Here is a 25,752-nt window from a genome sequence, read left to right on the forward strand (position 1 = left end):
ACGTGGAGCTCAAGTCCCCCCTTCGTCAGAGCAAGAACGTCAGTCACAGAGAAACATGTTTGCCAAGGACTGAGGGGTCCCGCTACGATGTGGAGACCCAACGCCCTGTGTGACGGAGTGATGACAGGGGCCTTGGGAGGGTTTAGGTTGAGGAGATGGAGCCTCCGGGAAGGGACAGATCGCGTGCCTATGGCGGAGCCCCCGGCACCCCCTCCCCACCCACCCTGTGAGGACGCCGCGAGAAGAACCAGCTAGGAACCAGGAAGCAGGTGGTCCCAGACACCGAACGGCTGGCCCTCCCTCCGCCTGCCGGCCTCCAGTCCACAGGAAACCGCGTCCGCTGCCTGTGAGCTGCGCAGCGCACGCACTGACACACGGCAGCCTCACTTCTCAAACACCGATGTCCAGCGCTACTCCCGTCTGAGTGACAGCCATCCCCCCGTCTCCTGTATGTTCGGCTCCCGGGGGAGATGTGAGTCGGGCTCCCGCGTGCTCACCTGAGGACGGCCCCCGGGTGGTCTGGGTCGTAGGACTGGGAGCCCGTGAGGACGACGGGGAACGAGGGGGCTCTGGAGAGGAACAGGTGCGTGCCCTCGGAGATGACGCTGACGGGGGCCCGGGCTCGCACCTCCACCGCCACGCTGTAGCTGCTGTGCACCACACTGCCTACCACCCGGACCTGGAACGCGGTGACAAGGGGGTGTCACCCAGGGGACTTGGCAGGAGGCGTGCTGGGGCCAGACACCCTCTGATGCTGCAAGGAGACTGGGGCACCCGGTTGGCTCCACTAGTGGAGCGTGCGACTCTTAATCTCGAGGTCGTGAGTTCCAGCCCCACCTTGGGTGTAGAGAGGACTTCGAAGCAAATAAGTAAGTTCAAAAACAAGAGAACGCTGGAAGGAAACTGTGAATGTAAGCGTGCCGCCAGCTCCGACAGTGCCTCACCAAGAAGCTCCATTATTCTGATACCCACCAGTCACCTGTGTCAGAGACCGCCTACTGTGTGCCAGTGCAGCCAAGGTGGCTGGGGCAGGGGCGGGCAGGGACATGTACTCACGTCTGGGGGCACACAGAGCTGCGACTCCCCAGGTACACCTTTGATGACATGGTCCTGGTCATCAGCACACGGGCCAGCTGCCAAGCCTGCTCCGCCGTCAGGAAGCTTGTCCTCGGTCTTGGATGGCATTAGCTGGCCTTCTGTAAGCTACATTTCTGGGGCACCTGGCTGGCTCAGGCGGCGGAGCAGTTGACTCTTGATTTCGGCTCAGGTCATGATCTCAGGATCGTGAGATCGAGTCCCGTAGGGCTGCACACGGCGGGACATCTGCTTCAGACTCTCCCTCTGCCCCTCCCCCTGTTCCTACTCTCTCTCAAAAAAAATCTCAAAAAAAAAAAAAAATCTACATTTCTAGCCCTCGTGCAACAGTCTTGAAGCAACGTAAATGAACTGTAAGACAATGATTCTGAAACTCGGGAATACTGGAACATTTTGTAAACCTGCCATTCAAAGTCTCTGAGAATGTGACACAATCTGGAACAACAGCATCACACTTGCTGCTCTTTTCGTGGGTCTGGGCCCGGTTCTTTGTGACTTCCTTCAGAAAGGCACCCGAGGTTCCCTGCTTGCGGCTTTCCCACGTGGGGCCCCAACAGCCATCGACCAAATGTGTGATCCCACGCCCACCTACACCTCCATCTCTGCTCAGCCCCTCCTGCCGCTGGAGGAACCATCAGGAATGTCCAAAGACGGGGACGTGCGGGGCGCTGCTGGTCAGCATGGCAGTGACAGCAGGAGGTCTGCACATCGGAGGGTATGACCCACCGAGGCAACGTGAAGACAAGCTCAGACATCGGCAGAAGCACCTCAACAGGGCAGGTACCATGACCTGAAGGAAGACGCGTCCGAGCCACTCGTGGGCAATGACAGGCTCGCGACCAAGCGTGCCAACATGGAGCTGCCACACCTGGCAGCTTGGATCCCAGCCTCCACTCTTTCCACACAGACAGGACAAGTGCCGCAACCCCACTGTCCAGAGCCTGGGGGAAAGGAGCTCTCGCCACCGGACGCACAGGCTACCGGCACATGGTCTCACCGATCGCGTCCATGCCCACAATCGCACACCTTACCCAGCTGCACTCACTTGCTCAGAACCAGTGGATCGAAGGGAAACCCCATGGGCTGTCCTGTCCCTTTCTCTTTTTGCCAGGTCACATGGCACTAGTGACCTTACGCAGTATGAACCAGACCCCGCAGGAATAGCCATTTCTAACAAAACCGACAACACCATCTGGGGTCTGCTAAGTTTGGGGCCAGACCAGACAGGTGGCTCTCAGCAAGGCTGGACAGACGCCTGACTCAGACACACTCCACCACCCCATTCGTGCCCAGCTGGGACACTGGCAGTTAGGCTGGTAACACGGTCCAGTGGACCTCACAGGATCTGCTCTGGCCCTGTCAGTCCAGCTGAAATCTACCCTTCCAGGAGTCACTTCCCAGGTTCCTCAGCGACAAGGAGAGCTCAGGGGCAGTCACGGAAACGGGACACCTACTCGCCGCTGCCCAAGTGACATTGGACATGAAGATGTTAAGCTGTGTTAAACTAAAAAACAACGCAGACCATTATGGGAACAAGTGTTATTTGTTTGTTTGTTTGTTTAAACTATAACTAATAAAACGTTTCCACTATTTTAAAATTTAAGGAAAACTAGTGACACAGATCCTTATGATGCTTAATACAGACGGACCAAACCTCGCCTCCTTGTCTGGCTCCTTCCCCTGCCCCAGCCCCAAAACACAAGGGCTGCCTGCCCTCCCTTCTCCCTCACTGCTCCCGGCCTGCGCCCGGAGACCCAGCACACTGCCCCTCTCCCCCATATCCACTGCCCTCCCTCCAACATTGCCATCACGGCCCCCTGAGACCCGATCGCTCCATCTCTGCCTTCCCCTGGTCATCAGAGAACCTCCTACTCATGTGTTCAGCCCTGTGTCCCCCCACCCACCCCCACAAACCCTGTGTGCTTCTAGGGGACCGTCCTGGCCTCTGCCATTCTGGAACCCTCTCCTGACCTGGCGCGCTGCAGGGCTCATAGCCACCCCTCCCTGGGAGGTGGTGAGCTCCCCGGGGAACTCTGAGACAGCAGGAAAACGCAGGCTGGTCTCTACCTGCAAACAGACTCTGCTCCATGAAGCCAACTCTTCTAGAAAGGACCATGACATATTTTCACCATTTTTCCAGCCAAAATACACCAAGTGCCAGCAGCAGCCCGGTCCGCAGGGTGTCCTCCTGGACTCTGTGGTCTGACTAACATGCCCTCCCGTTCCAGGCGGGACGCTCTGTGACGACACAGACACTCCCTGATATTTCGGGACTACCTCAGCGACATCGTCAAAGCACATGCTCAGGAAGCTTCTGCTGAAAGAACGAGATTTTCACGATGACTTTCCTGCGTTTAGACACGCAACTTGCTCTCTGAGAGGTGCTAAGCATTTCTCGGCAGCCCAGCCCACGTGTTGTGACGACCGTCATTATCTCAGGTACAACAGGTTGGAGGGACAGGGCTGAGCTCCTGCTCCGGGGCTGATGGGACAAATGTCTTCGGACCACCTACCCTGGCAAGAGCAGTGTAGTTGCCGGGCGCCAGGAAGTAGCTGGGGACAGTGACTGTCTGCCTGTGCGTGCTGACGGTGGGGGGCAGGGCCACCGGCCACCCCTGGGAGTTCCAGAAGGTCCAGGTGTAGGAGAGGCCTTGGGAGATGTCACAGAGGATTGCAGACTCAAATGTCACGGCCAGGGTCAGAGGCTGAGACCGCCACACCTGCAGGTTAGAGAGAAAGGTCTCGAAATGTCCGTTATGCTTGATGCCACAGAGAAGCATCTGGTGGCTCCGCAGGTTAAGTGACTGACTCTTGATTTCCGCTTGGGTCACGATCACAGGGCTGTGAGATCGAGCCCCACATCAGGCTCCACTCTCAGCAGGGGCCCTTCTTGGGATTCTCTCTCCCTCCCTCTGCCCCTCCCCTGCTCATGTTCTCTCTCTTTAAAATAAATACGTCTTTTTAAAAAACCATTTTATTTATTTTTTTTTTAAGATTGTATTTATTTATTTGACATAGAGAGACACAGCGAGAGAGGGAACAAGCACAAAAGCTTCCTTGCAGGACAGTTTAATGAAAATCTCCCACAACAAAGGGAAAAGGGTAAATGTCTAGAAGGAGTTGGGAAATGAGATTTTAAAACCGGTATTCCTTAACACTAGAAGTGGACCTTGGCCTTCCTTAAGTGTGTCCAGGGACACAGTGGGGCTCTCTTGCTGCATTCCAAATGATTTCCTCCTTCCCTTACACTTCCAGAAAATGTGTACAAGAAAAAATTTTATAAAGGAAAAATGGACTCATCAGTGTTGGTTCCTTTGTTTCAAGAATGAAAAACACTTGAGTCCTTCTCTTTAGAACAGAACCCCGGGTCACATCACCAGTAACAGTCTGGACCACATGCCGTGGGCGACACCCCTGGACCATGTCTAACCAGGGACAGGTCATATCCGGTGCCTCAACCTGAGAGCAGAGTCACGATTTAAATGCAGTCTGTCTCTCCTGGTTCCTGGCCATCCCGTCTCCATGGTAGGGTCCCTCTGACGTTCTGTTCATCCCCCCGACCCGGAAAGCCCACTGTCCGTGCACACACACAGGTGTGTGCTGGCCTAATGGGGGCTCGGGTCCTGCTTGTAAGGGGCCGTCCCCATCCTGCAGGAGCCATGTGGCAGGAATGATCCAGACCTTGCCCTGGGGGCTCTTCTGTGGGTCCCCCGATCCCCGCCACCTCTTCCCTGGTGAGAGGTACCTGACTCTGGACCCTGGTCTGAGGCCCAGCATGCAGTCTGGAAATGCAGCCAAGTCACAGCTTGGATTTCCATGTGTCACAGACACTTCTGCCCTGACATGGGAAATCTGCTCTAACTCAGAGGAACAAAAGAAGTAAAATGCCACCGTCCTTCTCCTAACCCACAGTGGGTGCGCCCTCCCTCTCCTAACCCACAGTGCATGCTTGGGAAGGGACCAATCGTGTCTTTTTGGCTGTTGACTTCACAGGAATCCAAACATTCCTTTCTCCTGAAAATGCTTGAGTGCTTGGCACAAGCTGTTTCTTTTTTTTAAAAGAAAATTCATTTATTTGAGAGACAGAGAGCAGGAGAGAGAGAGCACAAGCAGGGGAGCGGCAGGCAGAGAGAGAAGCAGGCTCCGGCTGAGCAGAGTCCAATGCGGGGCTCGATCCCAGGACCCCGGGACCATGACCTGAGCGGGAAGCAGAGGGCTAACCACTGAGCCGCCCAGGCTTGCACAAGCGATTTCTAAACAGCCCCTCAAAGCAGGCCAAACCGAACACCAGAGCGATGAAGGCCAATAAGGCCCCTTAAAGGCCAGGACGAGGCCCTCCCCCCGCTATCCCCCCAACCTTGCCAGGGCCCTCAGAAGCCCCAAGAGGCGCCCCCCTGGTGTCTGTTCCCCCAAATCCCGCTCTTCCCAGGCCCAGTCTACCTGCACCTTCCCGGGCCCCATGTTCCGCACAGGGGGTGGCTGGCAGGGCTCCCGCACAATGAACAGATGCTTTCGCAGGGAGGCGGCGCTGACGTCATTAAAGGCAAGGGCCTGGACAGTGAACTCTCCTTCCCTGCAAGGGCCACAGCACACAGGAATGCAAACACCCAGCCCACCAGGCGTCTGCCTCTCCCGCCCCCTTCGTAACAGCCTCCACCACGTCACTGTGGGACCCGACCGCCAGACAGCCCACCCGTGAGCACAGAGGGCGTCTGCTCATGAGGCTGGTCCACAGGGGCCATCTGCTGCCTAGTTAACACACCAGCTGTCCGCCCAGTGCAGGGCAAGCCAGACGCCCAGCTCCCAGACTGATGTCACCTGCTGACGGAGAAACAGTTGTTCCGTGGGGACAGATCCCGGTGGCCATGGCCTGGCCCATCTGTGCCCCACGGCGTGACCCTCCATGTGATGGGCACCCTGGCCCCTCACCCGGAAAGTGGGCATGATCTTCCCGCTCTGCTCCCTGAGCCACAGAGTGCCACCTGCTGTCATGGTGTGTCCCTAAGGAGGGTGGGTCCTGCTGACCCCAGTGCAGGCTGTGGGGTCCCCCTCAGGGTCCAGGTGGTTGGGGACCCCTGGGACACTCCAAAGATGAGGCAGGGGTGTGAAGCAGTGCATGTCCATCCCGGAGCCACAGAGCACATCCCCAGGTCTGGGGCCCAGGTGTGCCCCTGGGGGAGCCTGCCCAGGCACCCCCGATCAACTCCTTCCTCCCGTGAACACCCACCTCCCACGGAGGAGGTGCACAGGGAGAGCTCGCATTGGGCCGTTCGGGCATGTCCTTGTGGGTGGCGAGGCCACGGGGGCTCTCGAGGAAGTCCCACACTCAGGGAGGTCGGCCGTCTTTCCCTGCTGCTGCCGGCCACACAGGCCTCGCTTCTGGGCCGTTCTGCATCTGTCACTACTTCATTACGGCAGCGTAAACAGTGCCATGCCAGCCGGAGGCCCAGCTTTGCCCAGAGGTCTGCACAGCCTGGGCAATCCAGGGTAGGGCTCACCCCCCGCTGAACAGCAGCAGCCCGGAGGCTCAGGCTCAGACCTGGCCTGCCTGCCCTTCACCATTCCCCTAACCTTGACAGTGGAAATCCTACGGTTTGTCTTGGTGGTTTCCTGTGGACACGCCCACCTCCCCCAGGCAGGCCCAGCAGTGCTTGGATCTCCATAATGCTTCCTTCCAGGTAAACAGCAGGTGCTCAGTAAATGCCAAATGAAAGGACACAGCCCAAGCTCTTCAGCAGACAGTGAGCCCCTGGCAGTCCTTCTGGCACCTTCTACCTCTATCTGCGCCCCCACCCCTCATCTCACGGCTCTGTCCCTGCCTCCTGGTGTTCATAGTGACTGTTTTCCTGCCTGCCGGCCCCAGGCCCCGGACCGTGAGCTCCTGGACAGCAGGCTTATCTGACTCTCCTTGGTATCTGCCAACTGCACGTACTGCCAGGTCGGCTGTGGAGAACGAGGGGCTCACGCCTCACAAAGGCCCTTCCAGCCGCCACCACAGAGCTGTGCCTGTGACCGAGCCACTCACCTGCTATAGGTGTGACTGGCTAAATGGTCCCCCGGGCCCACGATGCCATCCCCAAAGTCCCAGAGGAAAGTGACGTCGGTGCCGAAGTTGAGCCTGAACTCAAATGTCACACTGGTGTTCAGCAGAGCTGAGGAGGGGGACGCGAGCCGATTGACAACAATTCTCCTCTGCGTCCTGATGCGGTGGGGCTCCGAGGCCACGCTGCCCAGCCCGTTGGTGGCCCACACCGTCACGTTGTACCTGCGGGAGGACCGCCAAGGGGGCAGGAAGGGCAGGTGGGGGACAAGAACGGGTCAGAGGTAGAGAGCAGCCTCGAGAAAGGTGGGGGGAGGGGCGCCTGGGTGGCCCAGTGGGTTAAGCTCTGCCTTCGGCTCAGGTCATGATCTCAGGGTCCTGGGATCTAGTCCCGAGTCAGGCTCTCTGTTCAGCAGGGAGCCTGCTTCCCCCCTCTCTCTGCCTGCCTCTCTGCCTACTTGTGATCTCTGTCAAATAAATAAATAAAACCTTAAAAAAAAAAAAAGAAAGAAAGAAAGGTTGGGGGAGGGGGCATTTTCATCTGCAGGCACCCCAGCCCCCACGGTTCCCCACTCACTGGGAGAGGTAGTGGGACAGTGGGACCACCCCTCATCTTCGTGTCAGTCATGTGCAGAGGGGCAGGAGCAGCACTGGGACCGGGGCTTGGATGGGGACTGACTTAGGTGGAGAAGGTGGGATCTGATCCCGGAACCGCTGGTTCCAAAGCCGCACGCCCACCCCTAGCTTAGGCGGGAGGGACTTCGTCATCCTTTAGCCTTCCCCGTGTGCCCCTCCTGTCCGCAGCGGCGTCCGAAATCATGGCAGCGGCAGTGGGGGAGTCTGTGGGAGAGCTGCAGGCAAGCTTCCTGCGGCCGCCTGCTGTGATGCCTGCACACTCACCACTGAGGGGTGCTGAGTCTTTTCTTAATGCTTCTGGACGTTGTCCTCACAGCTGGACCTTCTCCAAATGACCACATGAACTCCAGGGGGGTCGTTTCCTCGGTAACAGCCAGAAAAGTGATGTGGGTGTCGGTGGCAAACACGGTTCCGTTTGTGTAGACAGAGACGGCTGTGAGAGTGGGGGAGGGAGAGAAGAGTCGGTGCCGAGGTCGGGGCCCTGCAGGGACGCCAGCTCCCTCACACCCTCACCTCCCACACAGGGCGCCAGGAGGGACGGTCCCCATCCCACATGGAGGGCTGCAGTGGGAACCCACTGGGCGACTCTGGCCCCAGATCAAAGGCCAGTGAAACCGTAGCTCATAAAGTGAAAGCGACCACCTGCAAGCTCTCCCCAAAGAGCACGGGTTGGGACCGGGGCAGAGGGAGGCTTCTACCCACCCCACAGCTTCAGGCCGAAGCCTTGACACGTGTGGTTTCTAGACAGCACTAGAACGAACCGCAGGGGAGCGCAGAGCTGGCTCGAGGGCCAAAGCGACTCTCAGCAGAGCTCAGCAGAGCACCAGGTGACCTCCGGGACCCTACCCAGCCAGACTCGGAGGGAGGACATACGCTGCATGTGATACCGGACGGTCATGCGGCCCCACGCCCGGCAGCCCCTCGCTGGGCTCTGAGATGTGAAGGTCACGTTGCTCGAGGGACCGGCTGGAAATCGATGCGAGACAACAGAGCCTGAACAGACGACAAAACACAACGAACACGTGTGAGGGCCGAAAGGGCCATGCCTCCGTCTCACGTGGTGGATGACCAGGATTTTCCATCGTTTACTCTCCGCCTCTGAGTTCCGGTGACGTTCAAGTTCTGACGAGGGAGCCTGGAGGTCGGACAGGCCCATGGGCCATGGGCCTTGTCCGGAACGTCTCTCACAACACTGTTCAGTGTTTGCTGCTCCTGAGAACGGCTGTGCTCGGGGCGGGCGTGTTCATCCGTTGCTGGACGGCCTTGTGTTGAAGGATCTCCCCGATGGGCTCACTAAGGGCTGTCTTACTGCACAAGGCCCTCAACGGGGCCCTGGGTGAGCCTCAGGCTGGTGACCCCACGGATACGCAATGCAAAGTGCCGCACATATAGGACAGGAGCACACGTGTGTGTGTGCATGTGTGTGTGCACGTGGGCGTGTGTGCGTGGGCGTACGCAGGGGACAGGCACCACACGGCCCGCTGGGTCCCAGAGGACTGGCGTGTCTGGGGGGGTTCAGAACAGCCTGCGTGTCTGCATGAGGAAAGGAGGGGTCTTTCCCTTCAAGCACTGCTGCCCAGTGTCGTTTTTCCCTGCACAGGGAGAAAGGCTCATTTGTAACAATAGTCACGCGGAGTGCTGTCCCGTTCACCCGAGCTTTAGAATTCTGAAGAATTGACACTGTGGCTGACAGAGACACCCTCCATGGCAGCAGCTGCGGCTCCGCAGGCGGGAACGCGGCACTGGCCACAGAACGAAACACATGTGAGAGTGGGGGAGGGAGAGAAGCGTCGGCGCGTATTTGCGCGGGACACGGCATGCCACGCGCACCTGTGCCCTCCGATTCCAGCTCCTGACACAGGATCACCAGGGACAGGATGCCCACCCACCCCCTGCTAGCTCTAATTTCTTGGGTGGAGAGGCTCCCGCGAGGCCAACTGCATGGAAGCCGGACGGTCAGTGTGGGGAACAAGGTTCAAAGACCTTCATGTGAGCAGGTGCCTCAGGACACGTGCCCCACTGGCTTCCCCTCCTCCTGCTTCTGGGAAACATAACCCGTTGCCCCAGCCACTCAGGCCGAGCACTCTGCGGCCGTCTTCAACGGGCTCCCGTGTCTGCCCACGACTCTTCCCTCCATGTGATGCTGACATGTGCCTGATGCCCCGCTCCCGCCCTGCTGAACCCCCAGGTTCCTCGTCTACCACACTGAGTGGATGTGGGGCCCCTCGCTGGTGACTGGGGGCTGATGGGAGCAGAGCACGAGCAGATGGCCTGACCCCTGTGAGCGCTCATCCATCCCCAGCTCCTGTGTTTCTGACACCAACCTCGATGCCTTTCCTAGACCGTCAACCCTGAGACCAGGACCTGGGGACTTCATCTGCACATGCCCCTCAGAGCACAGCGCCGTGCCAATGAGGCAGGGGAAAGGATGAATGTGTGTCTGTGCAGACAGTCAGCTGGACCCGGATGGTACTACGCCAGCCCAGGCGGGTCTGGGCGCTCGACTCCACGTGTGTCTCTTACCTTCCTGACCCATGCCAGGGCTGGCAAAGAGGAGAAGTTCGTCCTTGTGGATGCTGCTGGAATTCATGAACACGGACACGGCCGCAGGGCCGACCTCCACAAAGTAAGGCCCCAGCTCCTTTTCAGTTCCACAGAACTCGTAGATAAATGCCCGGAGCACATGGACTCCTCCTGGGAAGAGAAGAGGCACGTGATAGTTACTAAGAGCACGTGCAACCCTGAACGTCCGTGCAAGGGTGACGAGGGGTGCATCCTCTGGGGATGGACCCAGCATGGGTGGCCTTCTCTTGCCGCAGGGGCCACCTCGTAGGCAGGGAAGCCGTGCGGGGCACGTCACATGCAACAGGGCTTGGTGTGTGCTTTCATGCTCGGCGCCATGAATGTCTTAGTCGTTTGTTAACCAAGGATGCTGCGTTCTCATGCCGCCCTGGGTCCTGGGAACAACACACTGGAACGTATCCACAAGGAAGCAAACAGACATCGTCACTCTGCAGCAAGGCAAGAGAAGGCAAGAGCTGTGACGATCACAGACACACACGCACACACACATGCATACACCGGTCTTCTAGGAAGTGAGGGGTGGGGTGCAGCCGGCTGGCGGGAGGGAAACAGACCAGAGAGCACGACAGGAGGGACCTGGAGGCAAAGCAAGAAGGATAAGCCAGATGAAAGGAGCAGAAAGGATTCGAGAAGCAAAGGGACTTAGCACGTGCCTGGCCAGAGTGCCATAAAGAAAGCTGAAATGCCAGCACAGAAATGACTTAAAGACATAATTAAAAAAAAAAAATCTTTCCTGGGGATGTCTGGTGGGCTCAAAGCATCTGCCTTTGGCTCAGATCATGATCCCAGGTTCCTGGGATCAAGTTCCTCATGGGGCTCCCTGCTCAGCGAGAATCTGTTTCTCCCTCTCTCTCTGCCATTCCCCCCACTCATGTCCTTTTTCTCAAATAAATAAAAATCTTTTTAAAAAAATCCTTCCCAAAACAAAGGAAATGAAGCATGCCGACACCCTGGAAAGGCACAGCGCGCAGCACACCGAGTTGATGTGGGACAGCCGGCGCCGAGACGCGTTCCCGCACAGGGACCTCACATCTAAACAATGACTTTGAGCCAGACAAAGCCATCAAGTCATCTCCAAGGAGGAAAAAGGAAGCTGACCGTAGAGCCCCACAGCACAGAAGTGTGGATGGTCCCGCGGACGGCTCCCCGCGGCCCCGAGGACGAGGACCCAGCCCCTGCACTTCTGAGTCCCTGTCTGTGGCCGGAGAACATGCACTTGATCCTGACATCAGATACAGATGATGTCAGTTCAAGGACCCCACTCGGGCCAGATAAGGGCAGAGAAACCCCTCCGTTCCTCAAGAAAAGAACGTGTGACCAGGACGGAAGAGGCAGCAAGCTGTCATTCACATGTAACAAGTCTGAGTATGGAAGAAGTGGGACTAGTATTCCACGAGTCTTCCTGACAAGCCTATTCTGAACAATGCGTCTGATCCGGGCCGCTGTGCCAACGTACGGAGGTCTCTCAACACTCAATGAATAGGCAAGCAGACAGCCTGATCAGAAACTGGACGGGGGCATTCTGGACGGAGGCACGGCACCCAAGATGGTGAGACAGGGACCAGCACATACAAGATGCTCCGCATCCCGCGTCAAGGCCGAGTACATGGGAACCACACCACTCAGGGACAGCCCCGATCGCCCCCGACGACACCCACCGTTGGCCAACATGTGGGGCCCAGGAGCGCTCGCTCACCGCTGGTGGGGATGTGAGACTGCCCATGCAGGGCGCCTGGCCGACTCCGTCAGAGGAGTGGGCGACTCCAGATGTCAAGGTCGCGAGTCCCCGACCCATGCCGGACATAGATAAATAAATACATAAACTTAAAAAATATGGTGCAGCTGCTTTGAGGGACAGTAGGGTGGTTTCTTTAAAACTAGATACAGCCTTACTCTAGGATCCAGCAATCACGAGAGCATGGGACAGAGAGGTGCTGGGCTATCTGCTGAGACAGAGAGGGACTGAGGGGGAGGACCCCCCAAATCCTGCCTCAGGCCAGGTCCCCCTCCTCCTCACATGCTCTCACACTCACATATAACACTCGCACACACGCACATGTGTTTCTGGCAGGGGTATGATCAGGAGGACCAGACAGAGGGGGAGTGCAGGTGCTCAGGACATGAAGAGGTGAGGGGCCAACACGCCCGCTCTGATGAGGGACACGGGGCTAGGACACCCGACAACCTGCCAGCTGTGATCGCTTCATTTCTAACACTGACCACGTTTTAAGCCACAAAGACAACCTTGGCATGTTTTTTAAGCAAAATGGGAGAAAATATCTGCTCATCATGATGGGCTGGAACTTTGAATTAATACTGAAGCCAGAACACGAGAAAGGCCATGCGACAGGTGGTGATTTTACTTAAATAATAAATAATAATGCAAGCATCCAACTATAAATGGAAACTCAGACAAAAGCATTGTTTAAAAGCAGGAAGAAGTCAGTAAAGATAAAAGCAGAAATTAATAAACTTAGAAGAGGAAATGTAGTCAATTTCCAAATTCCAAGACTGGTTCCTTTAAAAAAAAAAAAGATTTATTTATTAATTTGAGAGAGAAAAAGAGCAAGAGTGGGGAAGGGCAGAGGGAGAGGGAGAAGCAGACTCCCTGCTGAACAGGGAACTCAATGCACTTGGCCCCAGGACCCTGGGATCATGACCTGAGCCAAAGGCAGGCACTTAACTGACTAAGCCACCCAGGCACCCCTGAGTATCCAACTTCATTTCAGCTCAGGTCATGGTTTCAGGGCCCTGGGATTGAGCCCCATATTGGGCTCCATATATCACACCGTGTCTGATTCAGGTTCTCCCTCTCCCTTTGCCCTTCCCTGCTCTTGGGCTCCCTTTCTTTCTCTGTGTCTAAATAAAACATTTTTTAAAAATTAAAAATTTTAAAAATTTAAAAACCCTTGATAGGAACCCTCTTACAAAGTTGGTAGGAATGCAGACTGGTGCGACCACTCTGGAAAACAGTATGTTGATCCCTCCAAAAGTTACAAATAGAGCTACCCTACGACCCAGCAATTGCACTAGGAGGCATTTACCCAAAGGATACAAAATTACAGATTCAAGGGACACATGCAGCCTGATGTTTACAGCAGAATTGTCACCTACAGCAAAACTGTGGAAGCAGCCCAAATGTCCATCAAATGAGGCACGGATAAAGAAGATTGGTATGTGTATACACACATATATACAACCGAATATTACTCAGCTATCAAAAAGAATGACCTCTTGCCATTTGCAATGAGGTAGATAGAAAGTATTATGCTGAGCAAAATAAGTCCATCAGAAAAAGACAAACACCATGCGATTTCACTCGTATGTGGAACTTAAGAAACAAAACAAAAAGCAAAGGGGCAGAAAGAGACAAAGCAAGAAACAGACTCTTCGCTGCAGGGAACACGCTGCTGGTCACCAGAAGAGAGGTGGGATGGGGGGAAGCGGGTGATGGGGATGATGGAGCGCACCTGCCATGATGGAAGGCAATGTTGACTCCGTGTTGCACACCTGAGACTAACACCACACTCTATGCGACCTAACTGGGGTTTAAAATTTTTTAAAAAGTCCTGAAAAAGGAGGAAAGATGAGAAGCTCCTCAACATTCAGGAAGTTCTACCGGCCCCAAATCTGGTACCAAGCTTAACAGGCGACACCAAAAGCATCTCGAAACAAAGATGCCACTGTCCTCTGTCCTCGGCCACCTTGTTTTGGAAGCAGCAGCCACGCTGAGTGAGTGAGACAAGGACGGGACAGGTGTCAGCTTGGAGGATCGGGGATGGTGTGTCTCCATCTGTAAATACTGTTCACGTGACCGGCCAACACTAAGGAGTGAGCTTCACAGTAACTACACACACTGTGGTCATTCAGAGCGACAGAGGGGACAGAATTCAATAGCGAACACGAGCGACTCTTGAACATCCCAATGACAACCCACTGGAAGAGAAAATGAAAGAAAAGATCCACATATCCCAGCACAGAAAATAAAATCTCTCCCGAGAATCGTGTACTTTTTCTGCGAAGACACTTTTAAATGCTCCTAAAGACACAAGGAAGACTTGGGCAGAGAAAGGTATTTTCACGAGGGGGGAGCTTCTTGAACATAAACAGTCTGCGGAAATCAACTCATGAATTTAACATTATGTGGACAAAAAGGCCAATAAGTTGTTTTCATGCGAGCCACTGGGAGTCTAAAGTCCACATGGGAAAACGGACAAGTAAAAATAACCAGAGTAATTTTAGAAAAGACGAGTAACAGAGGGGAGCTCAGCTGCACGGACAGCAGAACCCAACCCACAAGCAGGGGTGAGGAGGGCGGGCTGGGGGGCGAGACTGGTGCTCTCCCGATCCCCAAGGGCAGAGCCAGCAGCACCTGGGTGTGGCCATTCAGATAAAAAGAAAGCAGAGCCAGCCCCCTCAGACTTGTAGCCGGAACGCACAGTCCAATGTACTAAATATTCAACTGCGCAGACATCTCAGAGACAAGCACTGTGCCTGAGGGGTGAACTCATGGCCCCCAGCTCCCTATAAGGTAGGGGTTGGAACTTCAAGAATATACCATACTCAAAAAATAATAATAATAAATAAACAGAAAGCAAACGGTGACATGGTGCTGGTGAGCAGGACAAGGTCGGAATTCTGCCCCCCGCCTCCACCCCCCAACACCAGCTCTGGGGACTCGGTCCTTGTCCACGCAGATTGGTTCTAGTGCCAAGATGTCTGGAGAAAGACAGCTTTTGTGACTTTGCCTAAATGCAAAGTGTTTGACATCTTAGTGCAAAAGATTAAGTGTGCAATGTTGTGTGTGTGCACGTGCACGTGTGCGAGTGTGTGCGCGAGTGTGTGCGTGTGTGTGTGTGTGTGTGTGAGTGTGTGTGCACCTGAAGGACCGTATCCGCAGTCCACACCAAAGCTCAGAGCTTTCCCCGTGGAGGGGTCACATGGCTCGCTAGGTGTGTGACCACATGACTAACCCCTGACCTTCTGGCTTCCCCGTGCTCCTCCAAATGTGTGGAGTGATGGTGGGACTCAATGAGGAAATGTATATGGGGGAGGCACAGTGTGGGCACCTGAGCCTTTGTTATCAGAACACGGCAGGCACGGGTGGAGTGGGGAGGAGTGGGGTCTCCTTTCGGCCCTGGTGTGGCCAGTGCTACCTCCAGGGTCTCGCCGTACCTGTACTCCCTGCCTGGGTTCAGATCCTGACACCAAGTACCCTACCTTTTCCAAATTGGTGGTAGGCAGTGACCACCATTCCCCCAGACACATTGCAGACCGTCACTTGAACCCCAGAGCCGTCTCCGAAATCCACTCTCAGATGCAGAGCTGCTTGGGAAGCCACCTGCACCCCGAACCCCAAACAGGGCGGCGCCCGAGCATCCGTGTCTGGGAAGCCACAGACAGCGGGGTCCACCGCATCAGCAGGAACGTGCATGGAGACGGCTCCAGGGTGACATTGAGCAGGGGGACAGAGCTGCTTGGGACGAGGCCAGCATGCTGAGCCATTGTGGCCGAGGGAGCTGTGGGGAGAGAGAAGGACAGCTTCAGAGAACACAGTGGTCTGAGCAGAAGGGATGGAGACCGAGTGGAATCTGATGGCGGGGCTGACTGTCCCAGTTCCCAAAGTGGGGTCCCAGGACCAGTGGCACCAGCATCACCAGGCACTGGTGAGACATGCCAGGTACACGGAGTCAGAAGCCAGGATGGCAGGGGACACGGGGACACTGAGGGCAGCTACAATCTGAGAGCCCCGCTCTGGCGGCATTAATCCCAGCTGCAATGCAAATCCTCTCCCTTGGCGCTGAAGTAAGGGCCATACAGGCCATGCTCCCTGAAGGTCACAACCTCTGATGTTTCTGTGAAAAACACCCAACATGGGCTGGGCACCTGCCTTTCCGCCCGTGGCCCGTCATGCTGTGATGTGCTGCGTGTGCACTGGGAATGCGCCATTATTCACAGCTCCAGTCCGGATGCGTGAGGCCCGGTCTGAATTACAGAGCCCGCCCAGTAACGTGGGCTCTCTGGGAAAACAGTGGCCGGCTGTGTGGCCCAGGGCACTGGGGCTGCAACCACCACTGGGTGACCAGGGGGACAGTGACGTCGCCAGCTCCCTGGGCGTGGCTCCAGAATTGGGGTCTAGAGCGGACACTGGCCCCCCTGCCGCCCGCACCCTACCTTCCGGGTAAGGTGGGAGAAGGTGCGGTCGGAGTGCTGGAATGCAGGCACGCAGCTACCCAGATGGGGACCCCCATCACAACAGTGGCCGCCGTGACATCGGTCCCTGGAAGCCGCTCTGGGGCCATGTCCTCTGCAGAGCGCCACTGTCCTGAGGGGCAGGAGGGGGTCTGTGCGCTCAGGCGGCAGGAGCCCTCTGTGGGACAGGTGCACTGGAATTCAAGAGGTGAGTGAGCGAGGGGGCGTGCCAGGGCCGAGGCTGGCAGCCTTGCTGCCTTCTGCACCGTCAGGAAGCTGGAGAATAAGGGTCCCCGTGCGGCTGCGGGCTCCCTCATCTGGGGGTTAGTGCAGGGTTGCCCATGCGTTGCAGATGGGTTCCGGAGAGGGTTTGCACCTGCCAGCGCAGTGGCCAAGAGCACACTGCTGGCAACCACCAGGACCCCAGGGAGCTGCTCTTACCCCAAGTTCACACTGCTCCCTGCTAGCTACCACGAATGAGCTCCTCTACAGGGTCAGCTATGATCAAAGGGGGCAGCTGAGCGGTGACGCTCTTGCAGACATGGAAACTGCAGTGCACACTTTCCTTTAGTGAGGATCCAGCTCAGGTTACCCTTTCAGACTGGCTGAACCATGTCCGAAGGACTAGCAGCCGGAAACACAGCTCGCCCCCAAGCCCCAGGGCCACCTGACCTACCAGCAGCTTCCCGGAGATGTTCCACCGCAGCGGGCAGACACCCACCTGGAGAAGCCAACAGAAGTCACCGCTCACGTTCCCAGCTGCAGACATCCTTCGGCAACAGGGGCCCGGGCCACTGCTGCCCTGGAAGCTCACAATTGTCACAGAAGGTCCCTGGGAGTTTCTGGATATGAAGGAAAAAGGCAGAGACAGGAAGGCTGGCCGTGCTTCACTCACTCACATGGCCCGTGTGGCCTGCATCTGCTCGTCAGCGGTCCGGGTGACAGCGGGGTGCCTGCAGGTAGAGCTGACCCCGCCAGGGCTGTGCCAGAGTTCCGGGGATGACTGTCATGGAGCAGGAGTGTATTTAAAGCCATTCACTAACGTCTGTCCCCAGCTGGGACCCTGCTTCCGATGGCTCCCCCAAAGGGCGGGTCACTGTCCTAACAGGCTCCGCGGTCTGGAGGAGGCAGCCCGGGCTTGGGTCACAGGTAGCTGACCCCCGAGGCAGAGCCAGGCCTCGGCGGGATTCACCTGTGACTCGGGGCTGCAGCTGAATGCCTGGTGGCTCCCGGGCAGGGCGGCTACTTACCGAGTCTGGTGCCCTCCACGGTTCTAGGAAGGCGGTGCAAGGGGCATGACCACAGCCAGCAAGGATGAGGACCTCTTAGAGGGTCCATTTCGTGTCCCATGCTACAGGCCCCCGTTTACCTCAACCCAGGGGCCCTACAGGAGGGATGTGCTGAGGCCACTCAGGCCAGGGCTCTCAGACAGGGACGCCGTTCCCCTGCTCTGCTACAGGGCTGGATCCTTGTCCTCGGGCCGGCGAAGATGAGCCGCTCTGGCCCAGGCTGTCCTAACGTGCTAGGCAGGAAGCATCTGGGCTCAGGACACCCGGCTTCCAGCCATGGTCATGCGGCAAGGGGCACAGACTTCAGATCGCAGCACAAACGCCACAGATCCCATGAGCCCCCTTGCTGCCCTGCCAGCTGCCAGGGCCACACCTCCCTAGGGTCTGCCCCAGGCCCTCCCTGTCTGCACGGGGTCACCTGTTCTCTCCACGCAGGAGCTCTCCCACTGGCCATGCCAGCCGTCCTCCCACAACACAGTCCTAGTGCGCTCGTCCTGGCTGCCTGCTCCCTGCCCGTTCCCTTAGGTTCCTTTAGCTGTTAATGCAGCGATGTTCCTTCAAACCCCGCAGGTGCCCTCTGAGCTCACACAGCCTCCCGAGGACAGACAGGACTTGCTCTGCTCACACCTGTTTCCAGAGCTTTCCTGGAGCAAGGCCTCTGGACCCCCACCCTGCTGGGGGCTTCTACTAGCACCCTGGGGACACCGGCCACTCCTGAGAGGGTCTTCAAGAGCATCAGGGCTGCTTCTGTTTACCTGCACCCAGTTCTCCTTCATCTGGACCCCAGAAGGAAGAGGCCCAGAGGACACAGAAGGGCGCCTGTGTCACCGGAACAGAGTGGCTTGACCCAGCAGTGCTGCCAGCAGAGGTGGCTACTATCTGTCCCTACAATTAACCTGCTTTCTCCAAATGGGCCACATTCCTCCCGTGCCTGCTGTTCCCCGTTAGTGGGGATGACACCTTCCTTGGCTCCAGCTAACGGTCCTCCACGTCAGTCCCCCCGAGCTCAGTCCCCAGCCCCAGGTCTTCCTGACTCCCGCAGATGCAGCCGACGCCCCCATGCATCCCTGTGGAGTCTGGAGGGTCCCATGTTGCCCTATCTGCTGTTCGGATTATGCTTCCCTCCTGCCCTGGATTTAGGGTCCCCCGGGGAGGATGGGATCTTACTAGTCTCTGTAACCCAAACTCTGCCTTTTAAGCTGGGGGCTTCAACAATGGGGAGTTTTATGGGGAAGAAGAAGGAGGAATCATGCAAATAAGTGGAGGGCAGGTGCGTTGAGGTGCACGGGGAGGGCTGGGGGCACAGCGGTTCCGGTGGCCTGGCAGGTGGGCCACACGGGCAGCTCGCCTCAGCGAACATGGTGGAAATGTGCTAGTCACCAGGAAGGATAAAAAAGGTCTGCATCCAGGCACCCTGTGTTTGCCATCAGAAAGATCAAGTTTGTTCTCTGTATGCATCAACGTTTAATTTTCATTGGGGTGAGTAAAACCATAGATTACAGGGCCAGTGTGAGGCAGAATCCCAAGCAGGCCACGTGTTTTTAGAAGCATGCCGACTTCCAAGTTCTGATGGCCCAGTGCTACGTTCTTATGGTGGCAGAATGACCACAATAAAAACATGAAGCCGACCGTCTTTCTCATTCTGAAACGTTCACTTTATCCATGCTCGGTACCTCTGTGCTGTTGTGAAACAGACCTCGAGGGTTTTTCACCCTAAACCCCGTGCCCACTGAACACCGGGTCCTCACTCCCCGCCCCCAGCCCCTGGCACCCACCACCCATCTTTCTCCAGGAACCCGGCTGCTCTAGGGGCCTCGTGCATGTGGAATCCTGCAATACCCATCCTCTGGGACTGGCTTATTCCACGTAGTGTTCCGTGCTCAGGGTTTGTCTGATGCTACCGTACCGCACGCACGAGAAGACCAGTCCCCCACTCTTCCTTCCCTGGCGATAGGTATTCTGAGCTCTCTGCAACCCCACATCCTCACCCCAGACAGCACACCCGATCTGACGCCATCCCAGGCAGGTCTTTGCATGCCCCTGTGCAGTGCAGAGGAGCAGGCTCCGTCAGGGCTCGCGGACATACCTGTCGGCATAGTCTCCCCGATCCGAAGCAGCCTGCATCCTCCCGCTGACAGCACTTAGCACTGTTCTGCTGGTTGTTCTCAAAATGTTCTGGAAGGGGGACAAACAGCAGTCATTTAAGAGCTGCTTACAAAACCCCAGCTATACTATTTCTGTCCTAGGATAGCAGCTGGCCCTGCTGGGCTGCAGGGAACAAAGCAGGCTAGCCCCCCGTCCTCCCAGAGCCCACGTTCTCGAGGTCATGGGGGGCTGGCTGGAGAGCGGGAGCTGTGGATGCCAGGAGAGTAGGGGGTGACGGGGGAGGCAGGGAGGTCAGATGGGGTCTTCGAACATGGGACTTTGCATGTCCTTCTGAATGAGACACAGGTGTGGGCACCAGAGTGGCATTATCTGACCCATGTTTTGGAAGCCCCGACCTGGCCAATGTTGAAAAAGGCTGAGGAAGGTGAGAATCCCAAGGAAGATGTTTGGAGCTGGCTCTCCATTCAGTCACTTCATCGGCCCTAGAGACAGCCAGCGCCGATAAGGGTAGGACAGCAGCACTGGGTCTCCTGATGGAGTCCTTACCAGACGCAGGGCACCGTAGGCCGTTTGTGTCAAACTAACCAGCACAGACCTCCCTTGACTGACACCGGGGCTGTGTCCAGATGAACCGCCATGGCTAAAAGTAATGTGGACTGGAAAATGCACTGAACACAGCAGCCTCCCAAACACCGAGCTTAGCCCGGCCTGCGATATGCGCGCTCAGAACACTTCATGAGCCGACACCGGGCAAAAGCCTTGGCTACAAAGCTGATTGTATAATAAAGCAGCCACCGTCTGCGGTGAGTGACTGGATGCGGTACTGAGGGTGAGAAACAGAGAGGCCGTGTGGGCGCAGGAGGGCGGTCGGGGCATCAGCTGTCCACCCTTGGGACTGTGCACCTGCCGGGTAGCGAGCTGCCCCTCAGCATCCCAGGAGAGGACTGGTCGCATGTCACTAGCCCGGGAAGAGACGCCATTCAGAATTCCAAGTATGCGAACAGCCACCCTAACAGTCAGCGTGACAAAACAAAGGAACAGCAGAGAAGCAGTTGGGGAGGCCACCAGACCAGTGGGGCTGGCCAGAAAGATGGTGCCACACTGGGAAGGTCGATGGACCACCCGACTCCCGTGACCCCAAGGACCCCCCACATCAAGTCACGGCCCCCCCAAGGCTGTGGGAGGCAAGACTGACTACCATTTAAATGTAACAAAAGCCCCAAATGTTTTACTTGGCATTAATGAAAGCATAATTCCGATCAGGAGCCCCAAGCTTTACCAGGGAGCAGTTTTTAGGAGAATAAGACACCCTAAGAAGAGAAGCGGTAAGTTTGCCCTGCTGTTCCGTCCTGAAGACAAGAAGACTGAGAGTGTTTGTCTTCCCTCCTGAAAGACCCAGGGTTTGCCACAAGTCAGGGTGGGTGAGGACCCAGCTCAGCTACCCAGTATGTCTGGTCTTGTCCTTCTGAATTCAAGATGTGTTTACCCAAAATCACCCCCAACCTGCCATGTGAACTACAGAAATGGGTTTTATAACCTTCACTGCCCACAACATTCACTTGGGGTAAGAAGTGTAATGACTCAGTTGCGTTTGTTCTAGAAAACCATATTTGCTCATCAACTTCTTATGGAACACTGAACCTACGAACTATGATATTTTGTGGGTCTCAGACCCAATTCCCGAGTGGGGGTGGGGTCCCCCCAAAACACCAAGGGAGTTTCAGATACTAGCAAGAATTCAACTCACTTCTGGCCCCTCCTACCCAAGACAGCATCACACCCCACAGGTGATGGGTTTGGTTCCCCCATGCTGTCCCCCACACACTGAGGCGCTAGCTGGGAGCCCCAGGCTGGCCTCTCTGCTTCTGATCTGCCACTACCAATTGCAGGTTCTAACACTCTCCTCCCTAGGTTCTTTTCATTCCCTAGAGGGGCTCACAGAACTCAGGGAAACCCATAGTCATGTTTACCAGTAAAGGATACAATAGAGGATGGGACTGTACAGCCAGATGGGAGAAGAAGAGGGTGTGGTGCTCCCATGCCCCACGAGCAGGGTCCACTGTCCCCAATCTCCATGTGCTCACCAACCCAGAAGCTCCGTGATCCCATCCTCTTGGGTTTTTAGGGAGGGGGTGGTTAGAGGTGGGACTAAGAGTTTCAAGCCAAGAATCACAGGGCTGTTTCCCCCAGCAGCCAGCTCCCCCAGCCCTGGGAAGGGGTCAGAAGGTCTCCTTTAACATAACACAACACACCCTCTGGCCCTTAGCTAAGGGTGAGTCCAGGGGTCTGGGGAGCTGGGAGCCATGAACAAAGACTGCACGAATGACCAAAGCTGTGTTTCTTCCAAATCCTGATATGGCATGTGACTGTTACCTGATCGGGGTGTAAACAAGTCCTCGCCATAACCTCCTGAAGTCAGGCCTGTCTGTTCTTCCCAGGGAGCACAGCATTTTATAGACTGATGGAGTCTCGGCTTTGCAAAGCCGGTCCGCAGAATGCCTCACCATCAAACCCGCCCCCGGGCTGCAGCCCCTTGGCCCTCCCCTGAGGCCGGGTGGCTGGGGCTCCAGGGAACAGGGTGCTGGGGCTTGGGTGGGGCGCAGGTGGGCTCAAGGTCAACAGGAACCACGGAAACCCCAACAGCACAGGCAGGAGGCCCTAGGCCCTGGGGACCCAAGGCTGAATACGTATCCCCCATCTGTGCAGAAAGCAGAGCCCCCTCCGGGGGGTGGCTGCACACGGTTTTCACAGAAGCAGGTACAGGCGGGGGTGGGGAGCCCGCTGCTGGACCAGGACAAGCCCACGGCAGCAGGGTCCCCTGGTGTCCCGGAGGGATCCCTGACCTCGAACCTCTAGTGAGCCCCGCTCCCAGAATATGACCAGTGCACCTTGGCCGACACCCTTTCCAGTTAGCCTGAAAACCCCCCTTTGAACTTCCTGGTATGGTGGGTGAGCCTGGGGGAGCTGCCAACAGGAATGGGGCACACTGTGATCAGCTCATCTTCAGACACAAATGCCCTTGTGTGCACAACTGCGGACCCCATGGGGAGCACTGGGAACTCCCATGAGGAGGACTGGGGATCCCCACGAGGAGGACGGGAATCTGAGCTGCAGGGTGATGTCTGCCAGGGGGCGGGGTGAGGGTGAGGAGGTTCCAGGAGCTCCTGTGAGCCAGCTCCCTCGGGTCAGGACAAGAAACGCTGCGTCTGGGCTGACTGCACCGCCCTCTGGGAGTCAGAGCTCATCCTCAGCAGGACGGCGTCCCGCTGTCACTCATGTCACTCTCTGGGCCACCGTGCATGGTTCACCCGCCACGGCCGGCTCAGACGCTGCCTTGCTTCTCACACCCGGAGACGGCCTGTCCCGCCTCCACCCCCCCACCTCCGCCGGCCCTCCCGATGGCCACGCACAGCTGCACTTTGCTCCTCCGTCCGGCTAGTCCAGCCTGAGTAACCGGTCTTCTGGAAGCAAAGCCCGAGCGCCCCAGATGCAGCGGCAGCTGTCTCAGGAATACCTTGTCCCGTGACACCAGCGGGGGTGGGTGCTCTGGTCCCGCGTCTTCTCTCCCACGTGTCCTCGCGCCCGGAGGACTGCTGGCCTTCTCAGTGCTCCTGAAGGGCGTGGGATTAGCGTGGGCCCCTAGGGAAAAGGCAAAGACCAGGTCTGAAGCCTGCAACGTGCAGCCAGGAGAGGGCAGCCGTGGCACACCGTGAGAAGTCCCACCCGGGTTGACGCCACCTGCTTTCCTGTGGGTCACAGAGCCGGGTGCCCGTGGGACCTGCTTCTGAGTGGAAGCCATGTCTGCATTCGGTGCCTTTTCTGTTTCTAACTCACTGATAACAGTGTCTCGGATAAGCCAACGCCAGGCACTGTTGGGGAGCTCCTGGGCCAGAGCCCAAGCTCATCTCCTGACCCGGAGGACCATCCCTCTCTCCTCCAGCACTCAAGCTTTCCCCATCAGAGAGATGGGTACAAAACGGGGAAACCAGTCCCAAAGACCAAGTGGGGATTTTGTGGGGCCAACATGAAGGCCAATAGGACCCGCGAAGTTTAAAAGCCAGGATGCTTCCACACAAGGCCTCTGGATACACACTGCCCAGCTCCCGGGGCCAGCCAGGCCAGCATCCACCTGCCTCACCTTCTGGACAAGAAGGGACGAGCAGTAGGAAGAAGGCCCCCACCACAGACAGAACCGCTGAGGTCAAGTCAGCAAGCCAGGGCGTCATACAACACCTACCCCTGCTGCCAGGCTCCCCCAGAAAAGCTGTCGAAACAGTCAGTCAGGAATTTCCGGGTCAGCATCAGTGAGGTGATCTGTCCCGTGGCTCCCTGCCCCCAAAGGAAGATGAGGTGCTCCACCCAGTGAGAACCCCTGCCCTTCCCCTTGGGGACGATGACCTTGCCTGGAACAATCCTTGCTTGTCTTTGCTAGTAATTTCCTTGTCTCACCTTCCTCCCTATGAAAATCTCCCATTTTGCACTGTTCCTGAGGGCGTATGTCTACATGCCTATGGGATGCCGCCAGCGCCATGAATTACTTAACAAAGCCAATGAGATCTTCACACTTACTCCGTGGAATTTCTTTTTCAAGTCATCCCTATGCCCAACGCGGGGCTCGAACTCATGACCCTGAGATCAAGAGTCTCACGCTCTACCACCAGTCAGCCAGGCATACCGGAATTTTGATTTCTAACCCAAGAATTGCACATGGGTTTAAATCACAGAAGCGGATGGCGGCTTCAAGGGTGTCTGCGAGGCCATTTTCTCTAGTCCTGCAGAGGTCTGAAAATGTCCACAATTCAAAAGCTACAGGAAGCATTTCCACAGAGCCCTGGCTCCACGCACACAGCCTGGGGGCACGAAGCAGAGAGCCGGCCCTGCACATGCAGACATGCAGCCCCCAGAGCAGGTCCCCAGAGCAGGGCCAGAAACGTCAGGTGGAAAGGAGGGGTGCTCTGGGTTGGCTCCCCTCCCCTCCAATATCCAGGCCCTGGCTTCCATCAGCCACATCACCACCCCTTGTCACCAGAGCTGGTGTCCCCAGCACCGTCCCCAGCACCGCTCAGGCAGCACCCCCGGCCTTCAACCTTCCAGTCTCCCAGGAACATGCAGACCGACTGAAACACTGAGTCAACGCTATTTACTATCAGGCCTCCTGTGGGTTCGTATCTCAGGCTAATAAAAGCCGTCCTGTGGCTTCTTTAAAAACGAGCTGAGTAAATAAATAAATAAATAAATAAATAAAAACTGAGTGTCTGAGCTGCCTCCCACAGAGCCAGACACTGCCCTCGGCATGGACTAACATGTGCCCGACACTGTCTGCAGGTGAGCTAGGATAATAAAGTCACCTCTGTTTCTCCGAAACCAAGTGGTTCCCAGAGCCACTGTGGTCAGGTTACAGGAAGGAAAACCCAGCCTCCTCACACGAGCACAAGTGCTCCACACAGGAACGATCATGGGAAAGCATCTTGAAGATACAGGGTCACAAAATGGCACAAACACAAATCCGAAGGAGAAATGAACTCACGAGGGAAATCCACTCCCCACGATTGTCACGTAAGAGTCAGAGGGTTAGTTTCACGCTGGGTTCCGCCCGAGCCCCGATCCCACCGGCACACACACCATGCACACCTGCCTTGCTGGTATTTTAAAGCTCCTCATGTCTGTCAAGGGCATGGCCCGAGTGCAGAACTCAAATATTCCATCGACCTGAAGTAACACTGGAAATTAAGTTTCAAGCAACCACTTAAGACTTTTATTTTAAAAGATGAATAATGGAAGTGTCGTCTTGTGTTGGTGCGGGGAAACCCA

The 25,752-nt window shown here is 56.6% G+C and overlaps 1 protein-coding gene across 1 annotated transcript in view; it reads right to left on the reverse strand.

Moving 5' to 3' along the window:
• The window catches only part of PKD1L1 (polycystin 1 like 1, transient receptor potential channel interacting), a 100,039-nt gene extending 76,474 nt beyond the window's left edge, over positions 1–23,565 (reverse strand). The window contains exons 1-12 of the mRNA XM_059397598.1: positions 23,456–23,565; positions 19,922–20,010; positions 17,268–17,388; positions 16,529–16,740; positions 15,575–15,873; positions 10,295–10,465; positions 8,645–8,764; positions 8,036–8,204; positions 7,121–7,360; positions 5,536–5,668; positions 3,609–3,815; positions 498–679 (exon numbers count right to left, since the gene is read on the reverse strand). Coding sequence (XP_059253581.1) covers positions 498–679; positions 3,609–3,815; positions 5,536–5,668; positions 7,121–7,360; positions 8,036–8,204; positions 8,645–8,764; positions 10,295–10,465; positions 15,575–15,873; positions 16,529–16,740; positions 17,268–17,388; positions 19,922–19,959 — 1,892 coding nt within the window. The 5' untranslated portion in view covers positions 19,960–20,010; positions 23,456–23,565. The remainder of the gene's footprint in view (positions 1–497; positions 680–3,608; positions 3,816–5,535; positions 5,669–7,120; positions 7,361–8,035; positions 8,205–8,644; positions 8,765–10,294; positions 10,466–15,574; positions 15,874–16,528; positions 16,741–17,267; positions 17,389–19,921; positions 20,011–23,455) is intronic.
• Between the last annotated feature and the right edge of the window lie 2,187 nt (positions 23,566–25,752).

Source organism: Mustela nigripes, chromosome 4 (assembly GCF_022355385.1).
Source record: "Mustela nigripes isolate SB6536 chromosome 4, MUSNIG.SB6536, whole genome shotgun sequence".
In the NCBI taxonomy this organism is placed as follows: domain Eukaryota; kingdom Metazoa; phylum Chordata; class Mammalia; order Carnivora; family Mustelidae; genus Mustela; species Mustela nigripes.